Source organism: Ochotona curzoniae, unplaced genomic scaffold (genome assembly GCF_017591425.1).
Source record: "Ochotona curzoniae isolate NIBS_2020 unplaced genomic scaffold, NIBS_Ocur_1.0 contig_908, whole genome shotgun sequence".
Taxonomy (NCBI): domain Eukaryota; kingdom Metazoa; phylum Chordata; class Mammalia; order Lagomorpha; family Ochotonidae; genus Ochotona; species Ochotona curzoniae.
This window is the reverse complement of record NW_024466607.1, coordinates 9,751,883-9,779,368: the sequence shown is the minus strand read 5'-3', so window position 1 is coordinate 9,779,368 and position 27,486 is coordinate 9,751,883. Positions and strand designations below refer to the sequence as shown.

The 27,486-nt window shown below is 55.4% G+C and overlaps 1 protein-coding gene across 1 annotated transcript in view; it reads left to right on the top strand.

Moving 5' to 3' along the window:
* The first annotated feature begins 2,137 nt into the window (after positions 1-2,137).
* The window catches only part of IQSEC1 (IQ motif and Sec7 domain ArfGEF 1), a 223,956-nt gene continuing 198,607 nt past the window's right edge, over positions 2,138-27,486 (top strand). Inside the window, exon 1 of the mRNA XM_040994257.1 lies at positions 2,138-2,440. Coding sequence (XP_040850191.1) covers positions 2,169-2,440 — 272 coding nt within the window. The 5' untranslated portion in view covers positions 2,138-2,168. The remainder of the gene's footprint in view (positions 2,441-27,486) is intronic.

Below are 27,486 nucleotides of genomic sequence, written 5' to 3'. Positions count from 1 at the left end.
TTGCTTCTTTCCACCTCTAAACGTTGGCTTTTCTCTCCCCTGAAAGTGAATATCTAAATCTTCTTTCCTACAGTTCAAATTTGACTACTTGGCCTTAAATGGATGTCATTAAAATATTGGAAAAGCTAGTGACTGCTTTCTCCGATTTTAAGATTTACCCCAACTTGAGGTCTAGAATGGCAGGTATACTCCAAGAAGTGGTGCTGAGAAGGCGGGACTGGGAAGCAAGGAAGAGAAGGTCCTTATTAGGACTCCTAGGGTGCACCTGCTGTGTTAGACTCCTAGTTCAGGCTGATACCTGGAGCTGAAGTGGAGGGTGGCAGGAAGGAGGGTCTTTTAAAAGGGGAAAAGCTTATGGGCCATAGAATGCAGAGGCTGACCCTACAGAGGGAGAGTCTGGGCCTGCAGGTGCAGACACCACCAACATCCTTGGTTGACCCTCCTGGTGGCTCAGGGGCTGCTGTGACCCTGCTGAGTTACCCACATGGAGAGGCAAGACCACCAGGTTCAACATGGGTTCCTGCATGGGCGGGGGGACTGCAGATTCTGTCAGCACAGAGCAAGTTCACAGGAGGGGTGGAGCTAGGAGCCATTGACCTCCAAGGTGCACAGTGATGACTGCCCCATCCTGAAGTCTCCGTGCACCTCAGAGTCCAAGGAAACATCCTGGGGACACTGAGGACTTGAAAGTTCAGATATGATTGTCAGGTGCATTTTACCTCAGGCAGAACCAGGTGTCCACCCAGAGCACAGCGGGAAGCAGTGAGCAGTTCCTGCTGTGGTGGCAAATATGACACAGGGACCTGAACAGGTGACCACAGCACCTGCTTCTGGGTGCTTCCAGGAATCTGCAGGTTCTGACTCATATGCACTGTGAAGGGTTGGGAAAAGCAGGTGAGAGGCAGTCTAAATTGTGTGACTGTGTGTATGCCATGTGAAAGCTCGTTTTGCCTTGCCTGGCTGATCTGCCACTCTGCTCTCATGTGCCTGAGTCAAGGGCTCAAGTGAGGGATCTGGAGTTACTTGGGCCATGAGGGACAAGCCCAAACTCATGCTGTTTTCCTTCAGAATGGAACATACCTAACAGCAAGGTGCTACAACAATTCTTGATGCATTTGAGGCCCTTACAAGTGGGGACAATGGTGTCTCTCTCTCTCTCCCCTAAGGTCCTGTCCAGGGATCCCCAGAGCTTGAAAGTTCTGCGACCTCCCCTTGGGTAGAGATCATCAAATGTCAGTGGGGCCAGCTTAACCATGGCCTTCTTTAGGATGAGGTCCACCAACACATCAGGAACAAGATCTTAGACATAGGAGATAAAGCTAAAGCTGTCCCCTAGAGGCAAATCTGTAGCCTTGATGTGCATTTGCTGAAAAGCGAGGCATAATGGAGACAATTTTTCTGTAAGATACTGGCAAATCTGGTGAGCCCCAAGAAGCTTAAAAAACCATTAAGATGCAGAGGCTGCTGAGCTCAGCCGGGCAGTGTATAAGTGTCAGTGCCACAGTCAAGGAGGCTTGGCCACCACCAGCCATCACAGGTGCCCAGAGGCCTCGGGGCCATGAAGGTTGCTGGCCGGGAAACTTGCTTTCCACCACCTCCCGGATCTTAGCAGCCTCGGACAAGCAAAAACGGCAAAGTTCTCCTGAGTTCATGATTTGTTTCTATTCACATTGTTCACTGTGCCGAATTTGGTATTACATTTTTGCCATCAGAGCGGCTACAGGAAGATGGATGAAGCAGGAGTCCAGTACCTGGCGAGCGGGTGCACGGCGCAGGGCGGAGAGTCTGGGCCCGGCAGGCGGCGCCCTTCCCTCTCGCCTTCTCCTGCGCCGGCCGCTCAGCCTCCCACTCCCCCGCGCCTCGCAGCCAACACTTTGCAAACTCCTCGTCTGCCCGTAGCGGCCGCAGCTCCGCGCACTGGTGCCGACCTCCGGCGTGCTCGTAGGGCAGCGCGCGGCAGAGCGGCAGTGGCAGCGCCGGGAGCAGGAGGCGCGGAAGCACCCGGGGCGGGCGCCCGGCGGAGGCGGGAGCCGAGGCGGGGCCGCGTCAGCCCCGCGCCGCCGCGCCCCCCGGGTTGAGCCCCGCACCGCGCAGCCATGGCCGCGGCGCTGCCACTGCCGCGCCGCCCGCTCGCCGCCTGAGGCGCGGCCGGTCACTGGGCAGGGGCCATGGCTAGCGCCGCTGAGCCCCCCGGCAAGGCGGCCGAGTACCTGCAGGAGCTGACCAGGATCGTCGCGGCGCAGCAGGAGCTGCTGGCGCGCCGGCGGCGGCGCATCGAGGAGCTGGAGCGCCAAGTGGCGCGGCTGAGCCGCGAGAACGCCGGCCTGCTGGAGCGGCACCGCCGGCACCTGGCCGCGTGCGCCCGCCGCTCCGACCCCGGCTCCGGCCCCTGCTCGCAGCCGCTCGGCGCCATTCCCGAGCTCAGCGGCCGCCACGACAAGTAAGCGGGGCCCGGCTGACGGGCGTGGCGGGGACGCGCGAACTTCTTGGGGGGGAGGACCCGCTTCCCTCAGGGCGACACGGGAAGGCGGGCGCGTACAGGTCTCCTGGGCGCACCGGGGGACCCCCTGGCATGGTTGCGACCCCGACCTGGAGACCCTGCTCCCCCAGAAAGCGGCTTCAGGACGCGCGCTGCCCAGCGCTCCCACCGACCCGGCTCTCCACAGACGTTGGGGACTCTGGCTCTGACGAACCCTGGAGCCTCTGATGCAGGAAGCGGAGCTAGAGCCCGGCAGCCGGACTAGAACTCTTGACCCGGGGAGCTGAAGGCCCGGAGACCCTGTGGGGAGGGGGCGGGGCTGGCGCAGATCCCGCCCTCCAGCGGACCTGGGTCACTTTTCAGGTCGTCCTTCCCTCCGCCACCTGCGCCCGGAGCTGCCCCTGCACTGTGTCCGGCTCTCTGGCGCTCCTCCCTCAGGACCCCTTGGTCTCTTCCTTCGAGGCTCGGCTCAGGGTTAATACCCGGCCCGCCTTGTCCTGGGATTACCTGGGGCTATTTCGGAGCACGGATTAGGCGGAGGACCTGCCTGCTCAGGGGGCTGGAGTCCACTTCACTTCCCTCAGGCGGGTGCTAGTGCCAAAACCCGGGTGCGACCCTAGCGGCTTGGTTCACTGGGCTAGAGGGGACCCGGAGAACTCTGGGGAAGGACTCAGCCACCTCTGTACTCCCTGCCTCCTGCTCCTCTTCCCATCCTCCCCTCTCTCTTCTGTCCACCAGGGCACCAATGGTTGGACCTGGAGTGGACTAGAAAGAGCCTGTGAGGTGGTGTTGCGGTGGGTGGGCGCAGGGATGGGGGTGTTTAGGGCTCGGGAGGGGCCACCTGAAATGGGAGGAGTTAGCCCTGGATCTGAGATGGGCTTGGGGTCCTAAAGCCCACGAGGCCAGTCATCACTGTATGTTTTTGCCTTCCCTTGGGCACCAGCACCAGGCTGTCGCTCTGCTTGGAGCACCACTGTGGACAGTGCCTGCTGGTTGGGGGCTTTGCAGGAGGCGAGTTGTGTGGATGGGGTAACAGGTGTGGCAGGCCCAGGTTCAGGTTCCTGCCTCCTGCCTGTCCTTGGAAGGAGGAGGCGTTGGCTCCCACTTGGCGTCAGAGACACCAGGAACCGGCCAGCTGCCCCTCTGTGCCAAGCCACTGGCTCTTGTCTCTCTGACCTCTCTCATCCTTCCGTCTGGTCCTGCCGGGTGGAGGAGGCTCTGGGTCACCGTGTTGTTAGTCCCACAGGGGCTGGACCCTTTCCCCCACTCCAGGCAGACCCAGGGCTGCTGGAGTCCTTGGCAGCATAAGGAGGCAGTTCTAGGGCAGGGACACACTGTGGCTGGCTTCATGTGAAACAGTGACACACGTTGGTAGGCAGATGTTTCACAGTACCATCCTGGGGGACCGATTCTTTTTTTCCCCCTTCAAAGTCACCCCTGGCGACCAAATGGAGTGTGGGACAGGAGGCTTCTGAGATGTGGCCAGTGGGGCTGCCAGTGGTGGCAGGTGGATTTTGATTCTGGAAGCCCCCAGCTGAGGGTCTGGCTGGCTGGTCCAGGCAGGGCTGGTGCCTAGGGCAGCATCAGCTTTCTGGGAAGCTGGGATCTGTACTGTCCTGCCTTCATGGTCTGAGTGGAGGGCATCTTCCAAACTTGAAAGTCAGAGCTGGGGGCTTAGCAATTGTGCTGAACTGCCGACTTGGGAGCAGGTCTAGAGGAGGTAGGGGGTTCGGCGCCAGGAACAAGTTCTTGGGCCACTGGGTGCCGTCGACCTGCTGGCTGGGACTTCACAGAAGGAGGAGTGTGCCAGGCCTGTTCTGTCCTGGGTTCACATCCCCACCTTTGGGGAGGGAGAATTCTGCCTCCCCAACTCTCATGAGACATGCCCATGGATGGCCCACCTGCTTGCTGATGTGCTTGGCATTCTGGGGCCCCAGGTGGGGGGGAGGCTTTGCAAAACATGGGTTGGACATGGCTCATTGGGAGCAAGGTGATGAGCTGGAGAGCTTTTATGAAGTACCTGCTGTATGCAGAAGCATCAGGGATGTGCTTGGAGATATGAAAAGGAGAATGGAAAGAGGGAGAAGAGGATAGCGGCCACACTGAGAAAAGGGACCACACTCAGAGAAGGTCAGGTGGAGTGACCTGAGCCCTGGCCTGTGACCATGGGACAAAACAGGTCATCTTTCCTGATATCACATATTCTTCCCATTAATGGGCAGGGAGGGGGATAGTGCACAGTAGGTGGCTACTGCATGTCTAAGTATCCCATTGGCTTCTAGTTTCTTTTGGGTAGGCTGAGCTCAGAGAGGAGGTGAGACTTTTGGAGCCTGAAATGGGTGGGGCTGGGGTCGAGTAGGGGAAGGATTGTCAGAGGAGAGGCTGGTGTCTGGTAGGATCCCCCTAATGGAGTGGAGCTTCTCAGGCCTGTAGCTTGATACCTCATTACCTTCCGGGGTCCTGGGCTCCGTGTCTTCCCACTTCCTGTCAACAGTGGGCAGCCTTGGCAGCCTCCAGCTCTGCCAGCTAGAGGTGAGGGCCCCCAGCCTTCTGTGTAGACAGAAGTGCAGTGGCCAACTGGGTGACAGACAGATGGACCTGTTGGATAGGCTGGCCCTGGCAGTTGGTGCTGGGGTGACTGGGTAGGCTGGCAGCTCTGAGTCTCTGTGACCCTGAAACTTTCTCCCTGAGAGTTGCCTGGACCGCTGCTGGAAGTCATCACTCTGAATTGGGGTGAGCAGGGTGACTATGGGAGAGAAAGGTGGTACCCAGCTGTCTTTGGATTACAAACTGTACCTCTGTCCCCCAACGTCAGGATTTGTCTTCAGTGTTGCCTGCACATCCCCATGGTCTACCCCTAGATCTTGCCTCCTGTCATTCAAATGTGTCACTCAGGTCCTTGGAACGGTTACCAAATGAAATCGCTGTGTTTCCTTTAGAAAGTCAGGGTGAGCAATAGAAGATGCAGCTGCTATTAGCAGGCATAGAGAAGTGCGTCTGGGAAGGCCTGGGTGGTGCCCGTTGCCACTCTCCCAAGTGTTTTCTGTATGCTGGCACTGCTCACTCCAAGACTTGCCATTTGTCATCTATCTCTTTTTCTCTTCATTCCTGTAAGGCTAGTACTATGACTGTTTCCATTGTACAGATAGAAACACTGAGGCTCTTCATGTGCCTTGCCCAGGCCGTCTAGTGGTGGTGGAGTAGGGATTCTCTCTACTCTTTTCCCTCAGGCTGCCCTAGGAGAGACCATGTCCAGGTGTGCCACCTGAGCCGCATTCCCGAGGCACATTGGGACAAGCCTGTAGGATGCTCTCCTGCCTTTGATCTGGCGTCTTCTCTGCAGAGGGGTCATGCGGCAGCCTGCCTCGCTTCCCTGTCCCCTCCAGCCCTCGAGCGCTGTGCGTCACTTGGAGAGGACCCTCACTGAAGCTCTGAGTGGGTGACTCACTCCGGGGGAGGTTTTTAGTGGCATTCAGTCTCGGTTAACACAGAGCAAGTGCTCGCCCCGGGTTTGTGGTGACATTAACCGTGATGATGGTGCCTCGCTGCAGGGGTTGGGAGGATGATATTGCAGGGGAGTGGCCGGATGACACTGGCTTGTTCTGGTCGGCAGTGAGGAGGGTGGTGGCAGGGTCCTGTGCTCAGACCGTCTTTTCTGAGCTGCGGGAGTGCACCCAAGCTGGTCCGGGAGTCAAGGAGGCTTCCACTCCGATCTTCTTATCCTCTTAATGGAGAGTTGCCAGGGAGGGGAGGGCGTGGCGAGGTCAGAGGGCTTTCTGCAATGTGGCAGGGCACACTGTGGTCATGCTTTAGTTGAAGCACTCAGTGTCCTTGTACTCCCTGCACAGAGAAGGCCTTGTAGCCTGTGATGTGTCCCTCTGTCCCTAGGAGGTTGCTCTCGGTTGGACAAAATGTATTCAATTCCAAGGCAGCAGGGAGAGCTGCTCTTATTTCCCCAGCAGATGGTGGTGCCTGTGGAAGCACTGGGGGGCGGGGGGAGTGTTCTCCATGGTCCTCCCCCCCCCCCCCCGGCCGTCTGACGAGCTGAGCAAATGATGATTTTACAACCCAGAAAAGAAGTCACGGCTGCTGCTGTCTCCGGCTCCAGTCGCGAACCACAGTGAGCGCTGCTGAGACAGTGAGAGAGAGTGAGAGAAAGAAAAGCTGAGAGCTCCCCTGTCTACCTCGCAAGTTCCCGCCTCCACTGCCTGCCTTGAGGAGCTCCCGGCTGTGCCATGGTTGGGTCAGGGTACTTGCTGTCTGGGGTTGAGGGGGAAGGGGCCCTGGTGTCAGGTGTTTGGGAATGTTCCAGCCTTTCCCTTCTGAGTCAGCTGGTGGCTGTCAGCTGTTGGTCTGTGACGTTGTTTTGACAGTTGATTGGGTCTTGGTATGTGTGTGCGCGCACTTCTGGTAAGAAGGGGCAAGGCTTTGGCTGACTTAGGAGGTACGCTGTTCTGAGTGTGTTGTCAGGGCGTCATTCATGTCATTGTCACCAAACCTGTGAGGAAGCAAAACCCAGACGAGAGCCAGACGGTGGATGGGCAAGAAGTGGGATCTGGGGAAATGCAGTGACCTAGTTGACGGGAAGCAGGGGCCCTTGATGAGGCCTGGAGGACCTTCAAGGCCAGGGAGTGGGAGGGGGACTGCCTCAACCCCATATAGCCCCAGGCAGGTTGTAGGGCAAACTGCCCCCTCTGTGGGACCTGGGCACTTTGAATCACATCCTGTCCATGAGCCTGGGGCCCCGAGGGGTCCCTGCCAAGGTTCAGTGCTTGCTGTTGTCAAGGGGCTACAGCCTTGACTTGTCAGGGGGGTGTCCCCTTCCGGTCCTAGGACCCTGGCCTTGTCCCAAGCCTGTCTGGGCCAGTGAGCCCTGCCCTTACGGATGGGTCTGCAGGGTCCCTGTCCTGCCCCAGCCGCTTCTGGCTGCTGAGACTCTCCAAGAGTTCTTCCCCGTGAGAGGTGAGGGAGCTGCCTTTGCGTCAGGGGAAGGAAGGGGAGGGATGGCTGTTGGACTTGGACCTGGCCTTTATGGGCTCCAGGAAACGGTGGCTCTAGGGGAGGGCAGAGTGAGGTCCTTGAGAACACTTTTGAAGATTTCTTACAAAGATTTTCAAGTGTACAGAGAAGCTTGCAGAAGCACAGGACAGTCATCCTGCCTGCCCACTCCTGCATCTCTGTCCTGGAGCGTGGCTGCAGCCATGTGGCAGGGAGCTGGCCTCCGTGGGTGCCAACTGTATGTATCTTTCCCTTCTGTGAACACCTCTCCAGGTCAACCAGATGGGAGACAGGGCAGGTGTGAGCCGCCCTGCCTGTCTGTGTCACTAGCACTGTTCATGGGACAGAGAATGGGTGGGGCCTGGCCATGCCCCTGGCCTGTGCGCCCAGCTGCATGCGGGCCAGCCAGACCTGCCCACCCATGCCTGCCAGAGCAGCCCAGGCAGCATGCCTATTTTCTCCTGGCGGCCAGGGGAGAGTGCAGAGTGCACCGTGTGAGTACTGATCCCTTTCCTCTTTCCCTGACCAAGGTGACACTTGGTGTTGGGAAATGGCAGGTGACCACAGGCGGCCATCGGGATCTCTCCTTGGTTTGGAGCAGTTAGCCTTGAACCTAGCCTGTGGCACTTCTGTCCGTTAACCATTGTCTTCACATGGTTTATATTCATGGAAGTGTCAGTGAGGTGGATGTGCCCCAAACAGGCAGGGGCTTCTAGAATGTTCTGTCCCTTTTCTGCTGCCCCCTTGCGTACCCTCCCCCCATTCACATCACTGTCCAGAAGGCTTTGCCCAGCTCTGACTTTACTGGGGGTGAGATGGGTTAGGGTGGGTGAACATCCTCCTCCTATCAGGATGTCCAGGGTGACTTGGACTGACCCATTGGAGTCTCGCCCAGGGACTGGCCTGCTGGCCCTCCTACTGTGGGCTGTGGAACTCAGCAGTGTCCCTGTTGTGCCTGGGATTTTGTATCACCCACTTTCCCTGGCTGTTGGGCGGGTGTGGAGACATGGGGTGGTTCTGAATCACGGCCTTAGTGAGTGTGTCCTTGCGCAGGCGGGGCTAGAGTGGCTGCTGTGAGTGGGGCAAACCCACAGGTGGGGAACCGAAGAACAGAGGTGCGGGTGGAGGGTCACAGTCCAAGCAAGGATCAGCTCAGCCCCTCCCATCAGAGCCGGCATGGTTTTAGGGGATCCTTCTAAATCCATCCAGTGTGTTCGGAGAATGTAAGCAGCACGACTTGAGCCCTTCACAGTTTAGGGAGATTCATCCTGAGGTCTAAGCTACGGCCCATCCCGGGGGCCATGCCGTGTGCACCTGAGGAGACCATGCCCTCTGACATGCCTTCTGCAGGTTAGTTGGCTCCAGTTGCTTTCACCTTGTAGAAATTTATTTTCATTTTATGTTGGCAGGGACAGGGAGAGCGAGAGAAATGTGCCACCTGCTTGTTCCATCTCCAGGGTTGGGCCAGACTGAAGCCAGGAGCCTTGTCACTCAATCCAGGCCTCCCATGTGGGTGGCAGCGACCCAAGTGCTTGAGCGATCATCTGCTGTTCCCAGGGAGGGTGTTGGGAGGAGGCGGGATCAGAAGCAGCATAGTCAGGACTTGAACCAGCATTCCAGTGTGGGAGCAGACACCCCAGGCAATGTCCTAATAGTTGTGCCAGATACCTGCCTTGGTTATGGCTGCTGGACTGTGTTGTTTATGTCTTCTGTTTCCTTATTGATCTTCTGTCCAGGTGTTCCATTTGTTACTGAAAGTGAGGTATGATGTCTCTAATATTCTGTACTATTGTTGTCATCATTGTTATTATCATTATTTGAGAGGTGTGGAGACAAATAGAGAATTCCCGTCTGCAGCTTCACTCCCCTACATACCTGTAGTGACCCTGGGGCCGCAGTCAGGAGCCAGGAACCCTTTCTGGGTCTGCCACGCCAGTGTCAAGAACCTTGAGCCAGCTCTGCCTCCCAGGGTCTGCACTAGTGCGAAACTGGCACCAGGACTCAATTTAGAAACCATCCCTGATCCCCAAGTACTATGCAGGTGCCTTCATGGTTAGGCTAAATGCATGATCCTTTTATCACTCTGTAAAAACGAACAGAAGTTTATTTATTTGAAAGGAAAAGAGAAGGTGCTCTTGGGTGTTGGTTAGCTAGCTCTTCAAATGCTTGTGGTGGCTCCTACCTGGGCCGGAGGCCAGGAGTTAACAGTCAGATCTCCCACGTGGTCAGAAGCTGAGTAGGGATCTGAAATTGAGTGCTGAACCTGGACACTCCAGTGTGGGCTGCAGGTGTTAACTAGGTCAGTGTCTGTCCCCACCTACTCTGTCTGAATAGCATTCCTCACTTCTTTCAGTTTTGGCCTCTCATACTTGGAGGTTCTGTTATTTGGTAAGTATGTGTTTCTAGTTGTTAGCTCCTGATGAAGTAACCTTTTTGTTGCTATAAAATGCCCTTATTTGTCCCCAGTAACAGCCTTGATCTTCGTGTCTGTTTTATTTGAGGTTAGCATTGTTATTCTTTCTTTTAGCTTTTTGGTGCATGACAAGTCTTTGTCCATCCTTTTATTCTCAGCCTGTTTGTGTCTAATAATTGAAAATGCGTCTTCTGTAGATGGTGTGTGGTTGGACAATGCTTTGAAAACATACCTTCTGCTGGTCTTTGCTTTTTGGTTGAGGGGGTCTAATCTACTCATGTTTGATGTGACTATTGATGTGATGGGATTTAGGTCCGTGATGTTGGTGCTTATTTCTTATTTAACTCTTTTTTTTCTTCCTCTAGCGTTACTTCCTTTTTGCATTATAGAGGTGCTTTTCTGGTTCAGCATGTGTTTTTCTTTGAGACGTGTAGATATGCAGGGACACATGCACACACACACATGCACACACAGCTCCTACCTGCTGGCTCAACTCCCTGTGTGGCTGCCATGGCTGGGACTGGGCTGAGACCTGGGAACTCAGCCCAAGCCTCCCAGGTGGGTGGCAGGGACAGCTGCTGCATCCCCAGAAGCGAGAGTTAGGAGCCACAGCGGGGATTGAAGCCAGGTGACCTGATGGGGGGGCACAGGCATTGTAACTGCCAGTTCTAGCACCTACCTCAGGTTTTTGTGAAAGTGTATAGGGGACCGCTTCAAGCTTAATGAAACTTCTCCAGAGGCAGAACAGCTCTCATACTTTCTCTTCTGGAAAGGGAGGGATGGCAGTAGAGGCTGGAAGCCAGCAGGCATTTGGGGGAAAAAGTACTGGCTATGGGTTCAGCCTCTCTCAGATGGAGTGGGCCCCTGGATCCAATCCAGAGGCCCCCAGGCTGCGGGGGGGACCATTCACCATGGCCATTTCTGGAGAGTCTTGGGTGTTTCATTCTGTCTCCAGAGTTTGCAGGCCACCTCGTGGGCAGGGCTTGTCCTCTCCACCCCTGCCTGCCTAAGACCTATAGAAGCTACACTAATGGCTCTGTGTGTGTGGACTATGGCAGTTTGTCCCTGGTTGAGTGTGGGGACCTGTCCATTAGTGCCACTAACTGTGGGGGCCAAGGGTGCTTCCCCAGGCCTGGGTGGGTGCTGGCAAGGGCCAGGAGCTCTCTACAACCACCCCCCCCCCGGGAATGCTGGCTTATACCCCTTTCCTCTACTGTACCATATTTTTAACTCCTACCATATGGCAGAGCTGCCAGCACACCCAGGCAAGGGAAGGGTCCCAGCTGGAAACTGCAGTTGCCAGGTCCTCATCTTGCCTGGTCTTACTGGTTTCCTCCCCAGGGACATTCCCTGGAGTCCTTGCTTCTTTCCTTCGCACCCCTTGGAATTCCTATGCTGAAATTTGATGGACACAGACATACCCCACCTGTGAGCTGGTGGCTGTGGCTCTGCGTGCTGGGTGAGTGTCCCTTGCTGCCTGATGTAATGAGAAGCTCCTTGCCCAAGGCCCAAGTGTCAGGTTCCTGTGGGCTCACCTGCCTCTGCTGGTGGGATATCACAAGCAGATCTTGGGACATTGTGCAGGTGTCCTAGGACTGCTGTGCTCCTATCCCCCTGGAAGTTGGGGGCCGTAATGCTGGGGTTCGCTGTGCCCCAATATGTCAGATGCAGTTTACAACAAAATTACTGAGCTGGGTGCATGTAGGGTTTGGATATTTGCGGTGTCCCTGCTAGCATTGTCTTGAGGTATGTCCAAGTATAGTGCCTTTCTTACGGGACACAGCCTGTGCAGCCCTGGGTATGCAGAGGTCATTCCAGTGTTTTTGGTTGTTATTACTTAAGAGTTTATAGGGTAAACAGTCGCAGGGGTAGTGAAGGTAAAAACCTGGGATGATTTCTGGCCTGAATGGGTAGATGATGGCTGGATCTTAAGCAGCCATTTAGGGTTGTACATATATGGGCTTCTCCTAGAGATGAGAGGCCAACAATGTGAAGAGGTCTGGGCCCCTGATAACTTGAGGACTTCCCACATACAGCCTGGACTGCCTACCTCCAGGTTCATCCATGACAGGGTAAAGATGTGTAAGTCTGTATTCTTGTATTTGGTTTTCATGCCTCTTTGTCAACCATAATTCCAATGCTGTAATGAGAAAGCGCCCAGCTGGAATTTGAGAAGTTTGGCTCTATATCTGGAAGCTTCTGCCCTCACATTCAGAACTGTCCCTCGGGGATGGTGAGTGCTTTGACACACAGGGCACTGCCTAGGCTGGGCCTTGAGGGAGGTGATGGGCCTGGCAGGGGCATCTTAGGGGCAAAGGCTATGATCGGCAGGGCCACTGCTCCCTGGGAGGAGGAGAGGGAAGGGAAACGCGTAACCAGACCTTGTGGGTCCTGTAGCAGGTGCACCTGCCTGCTTTCTGAGAGAGGGGTTCCCAGCTTAGCTCTACACCCCCCCCCTCCCACATCCCCTTCCCTGCCAGCTGTGTTCTGCACACAGCCATGACACTGAGAGAGAGGGAAGCACAGACAGAGGCTGGAGCCTGGGGCATGGTCTTCCCTGGACAAGCAGCCAGTGTGCATAGGAGGGTGTTCCAGAAGTTCATGGCAAATTGCTACCCTGAGAAGGCACTGCGAGGATTTCATCTTTTTTAATATAAAGAATAAAAGTAATCTCTTAGTTCCATTTCCCGTGACCTTTTTGAAACCTCCTGAATTTGACCTTCCTCCCCCCCTCCCACCTCCCACAATGTGCTAAAATCTGGCTGATTTATTAGCATTTCAGGTGTTTGCCCTGCACCTCCTTAGCACCTACTTCTCCCTGGAAGGGTGGTGCTTTTTCTTGGTTAAGATTTGTTTATTTGAAAAGTAGAGTGACAGTGATGGGGAGGGGTGGTGGGAGAGAGAAGGAGGGGAGAGAGAGAGAGAGACTTTTCCATCCATTGGCTCACTCCCTGGATGTTCCTGATAGCTAAGACTGGTCCTGGCTAAAGCCAGCTCTGCTCTGCAGGTGACAAGGATGCAAGCACTTGAGCCCTTGAGCTGTCACCTGCTGCCTCCCAGGGTGCGCAGTAGCAGGCAGCTGGAGTTGAGAACAGAGCCTAAATGTAATGTAGGCGCCCATCACTGCAGCCAATGCCCTTCCCCAGTCTGAATTTTGGAAAAGAACTTGTGATTGGCAGGGGGCTGGGGAGGCAGCAAGCCTGAGCTTGAGGCTGGTCCCTGGGGTCTAGGCAGTGGCCACTCCACAGAAGGTGGCTCTCTAGCCAGACTCCCAGCTCAGGGGCTGAGGCAGGGAGCTTGGGGGTTATTTATAGCACTGGGCAAATCTTTTGATCTTGATGATCCCGGGCAAAGCCTTCATGGTGCTGGCTTTCACGCACTGGACTCCTTGGCGGGCAGGAGTCCAGGGAGTGGCTGGGCCTGCACAGCCTCCTAATGACCCCTCCATGGGCAGAATGGTGGGCACATGCCCAGCTCTGGGTCACTCCATCCAGGGGACAATGGGGAGGCTGGCAGAGGCAAAGCATTAGTAGGGTTCTTGCTGTGTGCCAGGCACCTAGCTTTTCTGCAGGGAAGTGGTTTACAGATTGGGGAGGGGTGGGCCTTTGGCACTGTAGTTAAGACCCTGCTTGGGACAGACATTTGCGGCCCCTGTGCTTGGGTTTGAATCCTGGCTCTGCTCCTGATGGCTTCATCCTGCCAGCCTTTGGGGCAGCAGCTGGTAGCTCAAGGATCTAGGACCCTGCCTCCCACTTGGGAGACCCTGCTGGTGTACTCAGTCCCTGGCTTCAATCTGGCCCAGCCCTGGCTGTTGCAGGCATTTGGAGAGTGAACCAGGGGATGTAAGATCTCTCTCCCTGTCTGTCTGCCTTACAGTAGATAGATAAACTAGGACAGAAGTTGTGGTTGTGTGCGTGTGGCTCGTGGGTCCTGAGATTAGTCTCAGCATGTACGCTTCCCAAACTCCCTCTCTCCCACCCTAAGGATGCCTTATTCCACTCCCTATAAATATGAACCTCACTCCCCTGGGATTCTAGAATGAGCTGCGGTCATGCAGTTCGTTCTCTCTTCCATCCCCAGGTTGTGGCTGATCTGTTGGGTCCGTTTGTTGTCTGATGACAGCCAGGCAACCCCCCACCCCTTTCTGGCTACTCTGAACATGGGTTGGGAATGGGATGCAAGGTGGCCTTGCTTTCCCCATGGTGGCACTGTGATGTCTGGGTCCCTGAACAAATCGTGTCCTCACACAGCCCAACAGAGTGTGTTGCCATCTGTTACAGATGGGGAAGCTGAGGCAGAAGACTGCTGTAGGAGGCGGGGAGAAGGGCGATTTCAGGGCAGCCACGCAGCCCCTGTGTACTCTGCAGACCCTGAGAGGTGCCTGGCTTGCTCCCTTGCTTCTTCTTCTTTTTTTAAATTTCCACTATGACTTTTTAATAAAGAAAATGAAATCTTGAGTAGATACAAAAATAGAAGGAAATGCACATCCCTGCTACTCATCTGTCACAGGGGTCTCTGCAAGGTGCTGCTGAGCCCTTCCTGGGAGCGGGTCCACCCCTGCCCTGCTGCTGCTGGGGACCACACGGGTCCAAGGGAAGGAATGGTCCCCAACCACAGGGTCTCTGGCAGGGATCCCAGGGATGCAGTGGGGATGGAGCCCAGGTGCGGTCCTATTCCAGTGCTTGCCTACTGGCCCTCAGTGCGTTCTTTGTCTTCTGGAGTCTCAGGTTCTTGCCGGATGCAGATAGCAGCACCTGTGCCCATCCCTGGGGGAACCTTGACTTAGCTCTCACCAAATGCACCTATGATCTTTTTTTTTTTAAATAATTAGTGTTCAGCACACCAGCATTTATATTCTGCAAGATTTGTATGGAAGGGATGGAAGGGAAAGAGATGAGCAACACACACACACACACACACACACACACACACACACACACACACACACACACACAGAGATTTTCCATCCCCTCGTTTGCTGAGCCAGACCAGGCTGAAACCAGGAGCCCAGAACTCACTCCAGGTCCTCCAGACACTCCAACATTGAGCCATCACCTGCTGCCTCCCAGGGCACCTAAGAGCAGGAAGCCGGGTTGGCAGTAGGGTGGGGACTGTGGTCCGGATACGCTGGTGTGGGATGTAGGCAGTGTTCTAACTATTGTGCCCCAACCGCTGGTTGCACCTGCTCTGCACAGGAAAGATGACTTGGTGAAAATCAGGAGGGAGATGTTCCTCTTAGGGGACAGGAGTGTTGACCCTGGTTTCCACGTGTCTGCATAAGTGCCCCAATTGCAGCTGCCCCCAAAATGTCAGGCTGGGAATTAGGTGGCCTTGTCCCTTGCCTTTGAAGTAGCAGACAATGTCAGACCAGGGCACGTGGTTGCCCGGGATCAGACATAGGCACTTGAGGCTGGAGGCTAGCTGTGGGCCCCTCCCCTCCTGTCCCAGTCTCTCCCCCTTGGGTCCTACCTAGTGTCCATCCCAAACCCCACCCCCGCCGAAGCAGGGAGAGCAAGGGCTTCCTGCCCTAATCCAGCCCCTACCTTGGCCTGGGGCCTGGGCCACTCCTGCCAGCACGAGGTGCACCTTAGAGAAGTCTCTGTGCCAGCGCCTGCACTAATTACTCCTAATTTGAAAGCAGATCTGCCTAATTGCCAGCAGCACTAAATATTGGTGTATAAATAAAGTCGTTATTAGGCGTGCGTGCAGACTTCTCCTGCTGAGTGCCTCTGTGGGCTGCCTCCCTGGCACTTACCCTCTCTTGGTATCTGCTGATGATCAGAATGGGTGACAGGTAGCTGTTGGCATTGGCGATTCCCACAGGAGGCAAAGAGCCCAGGGATGGGGGACCCTGGTTGGGATGGTTCCATAGTGACAGTGACACCCGCCCCCCGCCAAAAAATGGTCTTCTGTGGTCAGCAGGTCAATCTGCACATGGTAGGAATGGCTGTGGCTTCAGTCCAACCTTCCCTCAGCTGACTTGGTGCTCTGGGTCGGGCAGGGTGGGGTAGGGTGGAAGGAAGCCCCAGGTGTGAGAAGCCAGGGGGTTATGGGGAGGGGGCAGGTGCAGGTCTGGGAGGGAACAGGCGTAGGTGGGAGAGGGGGCAGGTGGAGCTCCTCGTGGTTACTTCTCTGTTGTATGTTCCTTGAAGTCTGAAGTCCCCTAGTTTGGTCATTTTTTAAAATGGCGTTCCTTGTTCATTTGGGCTGTTTTGTAAAGACCTTCTGATCTTCACTGGAAACTTTACTCCAGCTGGAGACCTTCAGGGAGCACACGCTGGCATGTCTGTTGCTCAGCCCATGGCGCCTATAGGGCTGCCCTTCAGCTGGTGTACACTGCAACTTTGAGCAGAGGCGTGATGTCACATGCCTGCCATCATGGGGCTATCGTTGCCCTTGTACCCCTCCCTCTCCTCACCCCTGGGCTTGTGCAGGGTGCATCACCTCTTCCTCAGACGAGGAAATCATGCAGTCGTAGCCTCATCAGAGTGGTTCCCTGGCTTTTGGCACCGTGGTACAAACTTGTGCCGTGTCTCCTTGTGGCCTGGCAGCATGTCCTTTTCCTGTGCTGAGTATAAGTGCATTGTGTATGTGTGTTTTCCCAATGGCCTGCAGGCTTGGGCGCTTGGGAACAAGGCTGTGGTATGTGTGCATGAGTGAGTCTCTGGGCGGCCCTGTCCTTGGGTGCTGGGCAACACAATCAGTGCATGTTGGGAATTGCCAGACTGCTTTCCTTCTAGAAGGTTCTTGAGATGTTCACTTGTGACAGCTGCTCAGATGTTCGGCACACTGATGTCTGACTTCACATGGGCATGGCTCTGTGCTGTATGCATTTTATTACGTGTGCTGTGGTGAGCACTGGGTTTTATGGCTGCTGCTGCCACTGGCTGGCCTCCCTGGCTCGGCCCCATTGTTCCGGAATTGGCCTTGTCAGAATATGGCTGGATTGAGGGTCGGTCGTACTCCTCTGCAGGGCTGTTGTTCCCCTTGACCCTGCATGTTTTACTGCACAGGTGTGCTTAAACAGAGGAGGGCGTGCCTAAACAGAGCCACCTCCTTCCTCTGGTTCCTGCCAGTGGCTGCTGGCTTCCCATGGCTTTCCTCTGTGTCTTTTAGCCAGGAATTGCAATGACAATGGCAAATATTCCTGTGGATGAGGACAGGCAAGCACCTCCCACCCACCCATGCATGCATGCATCCCTCCATCCATTCATGCATCCATCCATCCAGAGGTAGTCAGCAGGTGACTTTCATGTGTTTCGTTGCATGCACAACAGGAAAAGCCCTGTGCTCCCATTCCAGTGGGTGAGAAGCAGACGATAATAGAGATAAATGTTGTTAATATTTAGTGTGTTAGCGAGGAGGTGTGTGTGGGAGGAAGATGGGGGTGCAGGTTGTGGCGCAGAGAGCTTGGGGGAGGGAGGCGGGAATCTTGGAGTGAGAAAGGAGGTGAGAGGGTGAGCTGTGGGCCTGCCAGGAGGAGTGAACTGGGTCCTGCGGCTGAGTGAGGGAGAGGGCAGGGGGAGGGGCTCACCAGAGGCCAGGGCAGAAGGTCGGGGTCCTAAAGGGGCTGGCTCTGTTCCTGGGGAGGGGAGCAGAGAGTGTGGCAGACACTGCAAGGGAGAGACCCACAGGGCAGGAGGGCAGAGGGAGACCCAAGGGGCCATGGCAGGAACCCAGGCTCAGGCAAGAAAGGCTGGGTTCTGAGTATAGACCAAGGCATTCCATCCACCAGGCCTACCCCAAACGTTACTCATGCCTGTGCCCTGTGGGTGCCAAGCAGCACTTCCTGTGTGTTGGGTTGAGCCCTGCCCCTGGCTGCGCCTGCAGGTTCTCCCCTCCATCCCCTAGCCAGGTTTGTTTCCTCTGAGTCGATATACCCTTGTTGTTTATGTTCCCTGAGGAGCCATGTAAGACCCTGGAGGGGCTGGGAGGGAAAGATCACCTGTGCCTCTGGAGGCCTTGCAGTAACCATGGCAGCCGCAGCGGCTTGGAGACCTCCGGATCCTAGAGCAGTGATGGAGTAGAAGGGGCCTCTTTGCATCTGACCCTGTAGTAACGCAGGTCAGCTTGAAGCCCATGGGGCTCAGCCTGGACAGTGTGCTGGGACTTGGCGGGGGGAGGGGAAGAAGCACAGTGATGGCTGGGAAACCCAGAGGCAGAGGCAGAGCCATTAGCTTGGGGCCACACAGCAAGAGCTGGGGTTCTAACCCAGGCCTCCAGCACCTGCTTCACTGTCGCACGTTGGCTGGTCTGGGGAGTTCTTAGCAGCTGGAAGGAATTGCCCACCGGACTGTGCTGAGGGCCACCCTGTGGACCTGGAGCCTTTCCCAAGGGGCACATGGGCCAGGAGCACATACTCCGGGGCTCTGACCAGCTCTGTGCCCTCACACATGTCTCTTAACCTTTCTTCATGCTCTTCATGCTGTGTGACCTCAGGCAATTTGCTCAACCTCTCTGTGCTTCAGTTCCTCATCAGGAAAAAAAAATGGAATTAAAAGGTCAGTTTATTTTTGGTGCAAAACCTTTTGGGATTCATGCCTAGGGGGTCAGTATTTATAAAGTTCTTCAGAAAAGAATATTTGAAAACTGCAAGTAAACTTTACATGTAGTTCACTTTCCCAGGGATGTTTTGATTTGCCTTTGTGTATCCCAGACAGAGTAAGGGAATCTACGTCCGAGTTGAGGTGAGGAGCACCTGGATTATTATAGGGGCTTGTGAACAACAGTTACGCAAGTTTCCATATAGCCCAGGTGCTTGGTCTGTGGCCCTTGGGCCACCTGGAGTCGGGGCAGTAGGGTGGACCTCGGAGGGTAAGAGGGCTGGAGCAGAGGGCTTAGTTAGCCATTCCACAGAGGGCACCCCAGGGGCAGGCTTCGGGGTGGCCCTGTTTAAGTTTCTGCTTGTGACGGGGACATCAGCAACCTACATGGGACTGCTGATTTGAGTCTCAGCTGTTGCACAGGCAGTAGAGGACAGCCCAAGTGCCTGGACTTCTGCAGCCATGTGGGAGACCCAGACAAAACCCCTGGTTCCTGGCTTCGGCCTGACCCAGCCCTGGCTATTGCAGTCTTTATTTTTCTCCATCTTTCTTGTATCTTTTTATTTCAAATAAAGAAGATAGTAGAGGGAAGCTGTTTGACTGGGCCTGGCACAGGTGTGAGTGGTCAGAAGAGGTGGGTGATGGGACTGGGAAAGCCAGAGCACAGAGGCCAGGAGCGCAAGTCCCAAAGTCCTGCTCAGGACTGACACCCTGCTGGACCGCGAGTGAGGCAGCTGCTGAGCAAATCTTGCCCTGGCCATGACCCAGCACCAGGACTGCACGGTGGCAGCTGGGCCCTGGCCACTTGGAAAGAACCCAGTTTTTCCAGCCTGGCACTCATTGTCACTGTCTGGAGCCTGGCTGTGCGATCTCAGGAAGGTGCCCAGAGAGCGCGGACCACGGGCCCTGGTGACTTGCGGGGGAGGGGTTTAAATACATGGGCAGGGAGCTATGATGTCAAAGCCCACGTTCCCCCCAAGGGGGCTGGGGTGTCAGTGGCCCACAGGAGGTAGACCCCCTCCCCTGTCTGCTTGCTTAGCACTTGAAACAGAACTTAGAAGGCAGCTCCTGTGATGGTGTGCAGACTCTAAGTGATGTTGACATCTTAACTGCAGGGTGAAGGCTCCCGGAGTGGAGATGATTAGAGATAAGTGTCGGCCCAGCCAGAGGTTAAGGAGAAGCAGAAGAGAGCTGCGGGCTCAGGGAGCAAGGCAGGGTGGATGAGAGGCGGGAGAAGGGCTGGGTGTCCCCCATTTCTCTGGGCTTGTGGTGCTGCCATCCAGAGGAACAAGTAGGGGTACCAGGCTGGAGAACCCAAGCATTCATCCTGGAGCCTGTATTGGGCACCTGGGGCTGTCCCTATCCAGAGGTGGGGACTTGAGCTGGAAGGCCTCTGGAGAGAGAAGTGGCAGTGGCGTGGGGGCTAGGTGGTGCCTAGGAGATATGGGGACCCATGCACAGGTCATCTGGACGGGCACATGGGTTAGATCATGGAGGGGAGGGCAGCTATGGGTGGGTAAGGATCCATGTTCCTGCTCCCAGGAGCAGATGCTCAGGAGGGCAGGTGCCAGGCACCGTTGCTTGGTGCGCAGCCACAGAGAGGGCCCTGCAGGGCTCAGGGAGGACACCTGGGTGGTGGAATCCCTCCCCCTAAGAGGTTGCACCAAGGCCTTTGGGACACTGTCTGGGGGTGGTGATTCCTTTCCTGCTAGCAGGCATCAGGTAAGAGAGAATCCTTCCTGTTCATTTGCAGTGGCCGTGGGGTCTCTGCCATGCAGCCCCAGCTGCTCATGTCCCCTCTGCAAGGGAAGTGCATTTGTAGCAGCCCTGTGGGGTGTGACACAGCCCCACCCCACCGCCTTTCTCCCCATCAGCACTTCAGCCACTCACATTGCCCCCATGGGAACCTGCTCCTGCACTTGCAGTGTGCTGGTTAGCAGAGCCTCTGAACTTGACCACAGATTCAGAGCTGGAGCCTGGGTAGAAGCCCTCTACGGCGTGTGGCCTCTGAGTGCCAGTGCCAGGATTCTCAAGTCAGAAGACTCTGGACCCTGAGGCCTGGGTGCAGGCTGTCCCTGTGTGATGTGCTGTCCCACCTGGAGACTTGAGAGACCCCAAACTCTGTCAGAAGGGGTACTGCCTGCCTTGCTCATGCTGCTGTATTTGTGGGGTATTTTTTTTTTTTTTGCACTAAACCTTCAGCATCTTCATCTGTCAGGAAGGGTCATGCAGAGTGGGCTGGGCTGACCATGAACATGGCCTTCAGTGCTTGGTGCTGTGACCTTGCCGTGTCTCCCACCCAGATGGACATCCCTTGAATGCCGGCTGGCTTGGTGATTTGGGCCAGGGCAGAACGTGGCACAAGTGGCTCTGTGCTGTTCTGAGCCTTGGCTACTCTATGTTTCTCTGTTTTCCTTGGAGTCCCAGTACTGTGCTGGGGTGAGCCTGGGGTGGGCTCTGGGGGAAGAGAGATTGCATGCATGGGAGCCAGGCCATGGCACCCTGAGCAGACACACAAGCAAGCCCAGCCCATCCCTGAGAGTCCCTGACTGGAGAGCTGAGGAAGGGTGGCTGCTCTAAGCCACTCAGGGCAGGACATTGTGACATTGTCAGAGCAATAGGCAGCTGGCGTCCTGTGATGGATATTCTTTTTGAGTCTCCTCCAAGGGTCTTGGCCTCTAGTGGTGGTGGGTGAGGTGGGGTCTGTTTGTGCCACTGCACTTGCCACTGTATGGTGTTATTCTGGAGTTGTGGGCCTGACTGGGTGTCTGCTTGGTGGTAGGATCCAGGGATGGGGGCTCTGCAGAAGATAGGAGTCTTTCCCCAAGCCCCCGCCAGCTCCTTGACGGTCCCTATTCCCTAATGTAAACCAGGTTCCTCGGTCAGCCGCTCCCATGTGGCCCCAGCCGCCGAGACTGAAAGCAGGGTTTGGGGTGGGGCGTGTGCTGAATTTGTAGACTCATCCAGTTTGTCAGAGTGGACTTCCACATCCCTCTACTCTGTCGCATTTATTTAGCACCACTGTTTGCCAAGTTCAGGGGCCAAGGCATAAATGAGCATTCCTACTGTTCCTACCCCGTTAGAGCAGGATTTCTACACATTAAAAAGTAGCCATTGTCATAGTTCCTTGTCTGTTGCTTTTCAGAAAACTCATCTGTGTGTGGAGACAGCAGCCAGGTGGCGGGGTGAGGTGTGTGTGGAGCCAGCTGGTGCAGGAGCCAGCTAGGCTGGAGGTTGACCTTCAGCTGTGGTCCCAGACAGGAGGCCACTGAGCTACCTGGACTGGCGCCTGGCACTCCATGAATATGGAAGGACTTCAGAAAGTCCTTGAGGGAAATGGAATGACAAGATAGCTCATTTGGATGTCTTAAAGCCCCCTCCATGCTAAGCACGTGAGAGGCCCTCCCATCCTGCCTGCCCTTCCCCAATGCCCGCTACGGCCTCACTGGGCAGACGCCACTGCCCCCGGTCAGCATGGGGAGCAGGCTGCTAGAGGCACCCCCCTGGGTGGGGACGCAGAAGAGGGGCGTGGGAACCCAGAGCTCTGGCTTCCTAGGTGCCCTCTGCCCCTGACACAGAGCTAGTACCTAGAGAACGGGTCCGGAGCCTGCAGGAGTTCTTGTCCCCTGAGCTCCCCTTGAAAAAAAAGTGTTTAAGATAGTAGACAGAGGTGAGCCACGAGTGAAGGTAGGTGAGGCAATGAGGCGGGGTGGGCCTCTTGGTGAGGCGCCCAGAGCCCAGGCCACAGGGATTCTGTGGGTACAGAGTTCCACTTCTCTGTGTCCTTCCCTCTCCTCCTTCTTTGCTTTAGGATCATTGCTGGGCAAAGGACTTTGAGATGGAACACTTGTGACTGTTCTTTCAGAGCTTAATCACACAGGGTTATCAGCCCAAGTGGCTCTGTGGCTGGGCCAGGCAGGTTCCCCTGGGGTGTTCCCAGCAGGAGCACTGCTAAGTCTGCCCCAGCCTCTGGTCCTGAACCTGCAATTCCTTACCCAAACACATGGGCAGCACCCACCCTCTCACCCAAGGAAGGCCACAGCCAGAGAAGATGTATAGGGGAAGGGGTTGGATCTGCAGCCCTCAGGATCAGGTTCCATCTGCCTGACTTGAGCATCTACTAGGGTGCCATGCTGCTGGGAGAGAATGAGGCAGTAATGGAGGGTGTGAGGACAGAGCACTTCCTCCCCCACCCGCCCAGGAGAAAGCCATTGCTCTGAAAAGAGCAGTGTGATCTCCAGAGGCCCCCTGACAGTCTGGCCTAGGACTGCTTGTGCTCCGTCTGGGCTGGGTATGGGGTAAGGTGGTGGACCTTCAGTGCCCAGGGATCCCTATACTGGTCTAGCTGTCCTGGCAGCCTGCAGGGACATGTTGAGGTTGGTTGTTAGGCATGCTGCACCCCTTTCCTCCTCAGATTCCAGACCTCACTGGGTAATGCATTTCCTGTACAGGAAATTCTGCTGCTGTGGAGTGGTCCTGTCCATGTAGATTCAGGTCAGAAAGTGTTTCTCAGTATGTGCCAGCTTGGGCCAGGCCTCCTCCCCTGGTTTGCTCTGCGCCCCTTGCAGCCATGTGCAGTCCATTCATAGTCCATTTGGGTAGCAGGTACCCAAGTTCCCCAGGCCATCTTCAGCTGCCTTCCCAGACTCACTGGAAGGGAGCTGGGTCGAGACTTGAACTGGGGCCCTGAAGTGGGATGCCTGCATTGCAGTCAACAGCTTGACCACAACACCGGGCCTGTCATGAACGTTTTTCTGAAGACCTGTCAAAGGCACAGATTTCAGTGTTTTTGGGCCAACATAAACTGGCCTTTTGATTCTCTTGCCCACGAGCAACTTGACATTGCTTGTGCTTTCAAATGACTGCACTGAAGTCAAAGGTCGACCCAGGAGGCTATTTCCCAGGTGGGACTCTGGACACCTCCGTGTGGTCATGCACGGATAGTCTGCCCAGGACAAGCAGAAGAGTGACCAGCGCCACCTCCCCCGAACCAAGGACAACTCTGCATGAGGGGATAGAGAGATCTAGGGCTATTGACGAGTGTGGAATGATTGTAGCCGCAGGACCTGGGCTGTCACTGCCAGGCTTGAAGGTGGCATTTGGTACAGTGGTAAAGATGCTACAGGAGATACCTACATCTTGTGTGTGAATGTCTAGTTTGAGTTCCAGCTCTGCTTCCAACTCCAGATTCCTGCTCATGTGGACCTTGGGAAGGTAGCAGACCATGCAGCCTGGCCTGGCCTGGGCTGTTGAGGACATTTGGTGAGTTAACCTGCGGTTGAAAGATTCTGTCTCTGTCTCTTACCTTTCAAGTAAGATCAAGTGCTTCTATCCTGTTGAAAACCTTAGAGGCGAGTGTGGGTGTGAGGGAGAGGGGTGTGATGTGGCCAACAGGGTTCTTGTAGGTGCTGCTACCTCACAGACGAGCCCCTCTAGGGAAGGGAGCCATTGCCCCCATTTTGAAAACAGTGAGCCATGGAAACTGGGTTAGAGCAAGCTGGGTCATCCTGCCCCAAATGTAGCGGGCGCATGGCCATTTGTCATGAGCGACAGGGACACTCATCCCCTACCTGGCCTGTTTTGGAAGGCGAGAGCAGACCACCAAAGCACTAGCCGGCCTGGATACTGGCTGCTGAGGGAGAGCCAGGTGGCTTTGCCAGCGTCTCTGTGGGTTTGGATGGACATATCTGCTCTGGTATTGATAGGAAAGAGAGGAGAGGGCGGAGCTCAGCAGAGGAGTTACCAGGTTAGCTTCCATGGTCACTAAAACCTGCCCTGCTCATGTCCAGGACCTGGGAATAAAGCATTTTCTAAGCTTGGATATTTATTTCTTAAAATATGTGTTTATTTATTTGAAAGGCAGATTGGCAGAGAGTGGATTTCCATCTGTTGATTCACTCCCTAAAGGCTGGGCTAGCCAGGAGCTTCTTGCAGGTTTCCCACGTGGGTGCAGGGGTCCAAGAACTTGAGCCATTCTTGCTGCTTTCCCAGGTGCATTCGCAAGTGCTGGGTCAGAAGTGGAACAGCCAGGACTTGAACCAGTGCTCAAACAGGATGCTTGCATTGTAGGTGGTAGCTTAATGTGCTGCACCATAGCGTAAATACCAATGTTTAATAGATCATGAAGCAGAGTGTTCAAAGTGTTCCTGGTGGGCAAAGCTATGGCAATTGCAGCTCTACCAGATTTCCTGATGCGGGACTTCTTGGAGCCTTCCAGGAACCGACAGTCTGGGAAGCCTGTGTGTTCCGTGCTTCTGTCTCCATCCTGGTTGAGTACGTGATACTGAACGTAAAGTTGTATATGGTGAGGGGGGGAGAAGGCTGCATTGAAGTTTCTGCTGGAATTCCTTTAGGATGTGATTAAGTCTACTTGTAAATGCCCCAGGGGTCTGGTTTTCCAGATTGAGTGAACATCAAGTCTGTCAAATGCAGATGCTCTTTCATCCCCGGTGGTTTCCCGGCTTGATGATGGTGCCACAGCACACCCAGGTGCACAGCTGTTCTCTTTGCCATGGTCATGGCAGCATCTGAGGAGTGGCTTCAGAGCGTCCACCAAAGTTAGGCTTTGCAGGTGGACACTCTTTGCCACCTCTGTAGGCTGCTGACAGCATCCGAGCACATCTGCCTGGCCAGGTACATCTGGTTCATTTTCCACTTGCACTTTCTTCTTCCTCTTCTTCTTTTTTTTTAAAATGAAGTTTTATTTACTCCCACAGGATGCTCACTGGAAGAGACCTGGTGTTGGACTTTGTCTGCCAGGCTCTGTAGGAGCCTCACATGGGGTTGGCTCTTCAATAGGGGTGGGAGTTGTGTGATACTGTGAGCCGAAGGACTGATACCCATCTTGGGGGTGGTGGGCAGCCTGGGGGAGCTACCCCGGCACTTGGCTCAGCCTCAGAAACATGGGGAAACTGAGGCAGAAGAACCTTCTTTCTGGGCAAGGCAGTCAGGCAGGAGACAGAAGGTAGCTTAGGCCCCAGTGGTTGTTGCTGCTTTGTTGAGCAGGAATTCATCGTGCCAGCACAATTCTGGACATGGCTACATCAAGGGGTGTTTGGGGAGGGCACCCTGGCCAAGGGAGGGGCCAGTGACAAGGCCTTGGGGCATGTGCCTGCTCTCTTTCTCTCTTGATCTCCTCTGATGCATTGCCTTAAAAAAAAATCCGGGCCTGGCGGCGTGGCTCAGCGGCTAAAGTCCTCGCCTTGCACGCCCGGGATCCCATATGGGCGCCGGCTCTAATCCCGGCAGCTCCACTTCCCATCCAGCTCCCTGCTTGTGGCCTGGGAAAGCAGTTGAGGACAGCCCAAAGCTTTGGGACCCTGCACCCATGTTGGAGACCCGGAAGAGGTTCCTGGTTCCCAGCTTCGGATCTGCATAGCATCGGCCATTGCGCTCACTTGGGGAGTGAATCATCGGACGGAAGATCTTCCTCTCTGTCTCTCCTCCTCTCTGTATATCTGACTTTCCAATAAATAAATAAATCTTTAAAAAAATCCAATCCAGCATGGGACAGACCCTAGTTGGCCATATGATCAAGGCTCCAACCCTGGGTTCCTGTGCCTGTGCTGCTAGGCACAGAGGGAATCCCTTCTCCCACTAGAGGCAGATTTGAGAAACTTCCTGCTCCATCCAGAGTCTTCCTTCCCAGCCTCTTAGCAGTGCACTTAGAGAATCTGCCCTTGAACTTCTCTGTGGCAGGAAACAGATTAGCAAGCACCGGCTGTGTTCTGGGGTCAGTTCCCATCTGGAGAGAGCCCTGGCCGGATTTTCCAGGAAACAGATGCCAAAGGCGCCTTTTGTTTTCCTGCTGATGACCCTGTATCAAGGGGTCAGTGGGAGCCAGAGCAGGCCTGGACCTTGCTGCCAGGAGAACCTTGCCTCATCTGCCCATTTCTGCTATCTCTGATGGGGTCCGTGGCCACATGGAGAAGAGGCCTTACTTGCCAGACTTGTGTGTCCCATGATAGGCACCGCCTCCCCCAACCCCTGCTCCCATCCTTTCCCTGGCTGTCTCTGTCCCAGGCTTTCAGGAGATGGACAGGCTCCCTCTGGGAAGACTGCAGCGGTTTTGATCAGGGAAATGGACATTTTTCCCCACTGTGGGATCTTGCTCCCCACCTGTCTAGGCTATCTGGGTCTGAAGAGGAATGTCCATCTGCAGAGAGGCTGGGCGTGGGGGGATGGAGATGGGGTGGCTCCAGGAAAACCAGCTCTCCTCTTCCTGCTGGACCTGTCTTGTGCCCTCAACAGTTCAGGGGACTCTGATTGTATGCAGGACGTTTCTGGATGGTGCCTGCACGTCCTCCCAGTACCCAGGCAGATCGTAGGTCGTGGGCTGCCTGGGAGACCTGCCTCCGGAACCCCAGCGTGGGTGGGGACGAGATGACAGGTGCATCAGTGCAGCTCCCTGGAGAGCCATAGGGAATGTTTCCTGTGGCTGCCAGGTCCCCTGGGATCTTCTGATGGGAAACCTCCCTTTGATTCTGTCTCCCAGTCATTGCTCTCTCTGAGGTAGCTGCTTTGTCTCCTCCACCCAAGAGATGCCAATAGCCAGTACCCAGTACCCAGTTCAGAGCTAATCTTTCCTACTTCCGGCTTCTCCTAGACCTCGACAATAGCCTGCATCTTAGAGCTGGCTGCTGGCAGACACAAATTGCGTTTCAGAACACACCCGCAGGCTGCGGTTGGCCGAGGAGAGGAGATTGATGAGCTCTCGTGGCCCGAGAAGCTGCGAGGGCCAGAGTTGGCGGCCCCGTTTCTCATTAGCTGTAGACACTTGCCAAGCTGGAGCAGAGCGCTCCTGCCTGCTGTCTTTAATCAAACGCCACGAGCGTTGTGAGCAAGCAGGCTTAGGATCTGGGGCCTACACGCCCAGCGGGCAGTTCCACTTGATTCTTGCTGTTACTGGACACCATGATCGCCTGTGTGGGATTTCACTCTTCCTTGTGTATCCTGCCTGGAGCAGCCACTGACTGCAAGGCTCTCAGTGTCAGCAACATGAGGCCAAGTTCATGTGGGGGCTGGGGGTGGGGTGCAGGAAGGGCAGGTCCCTG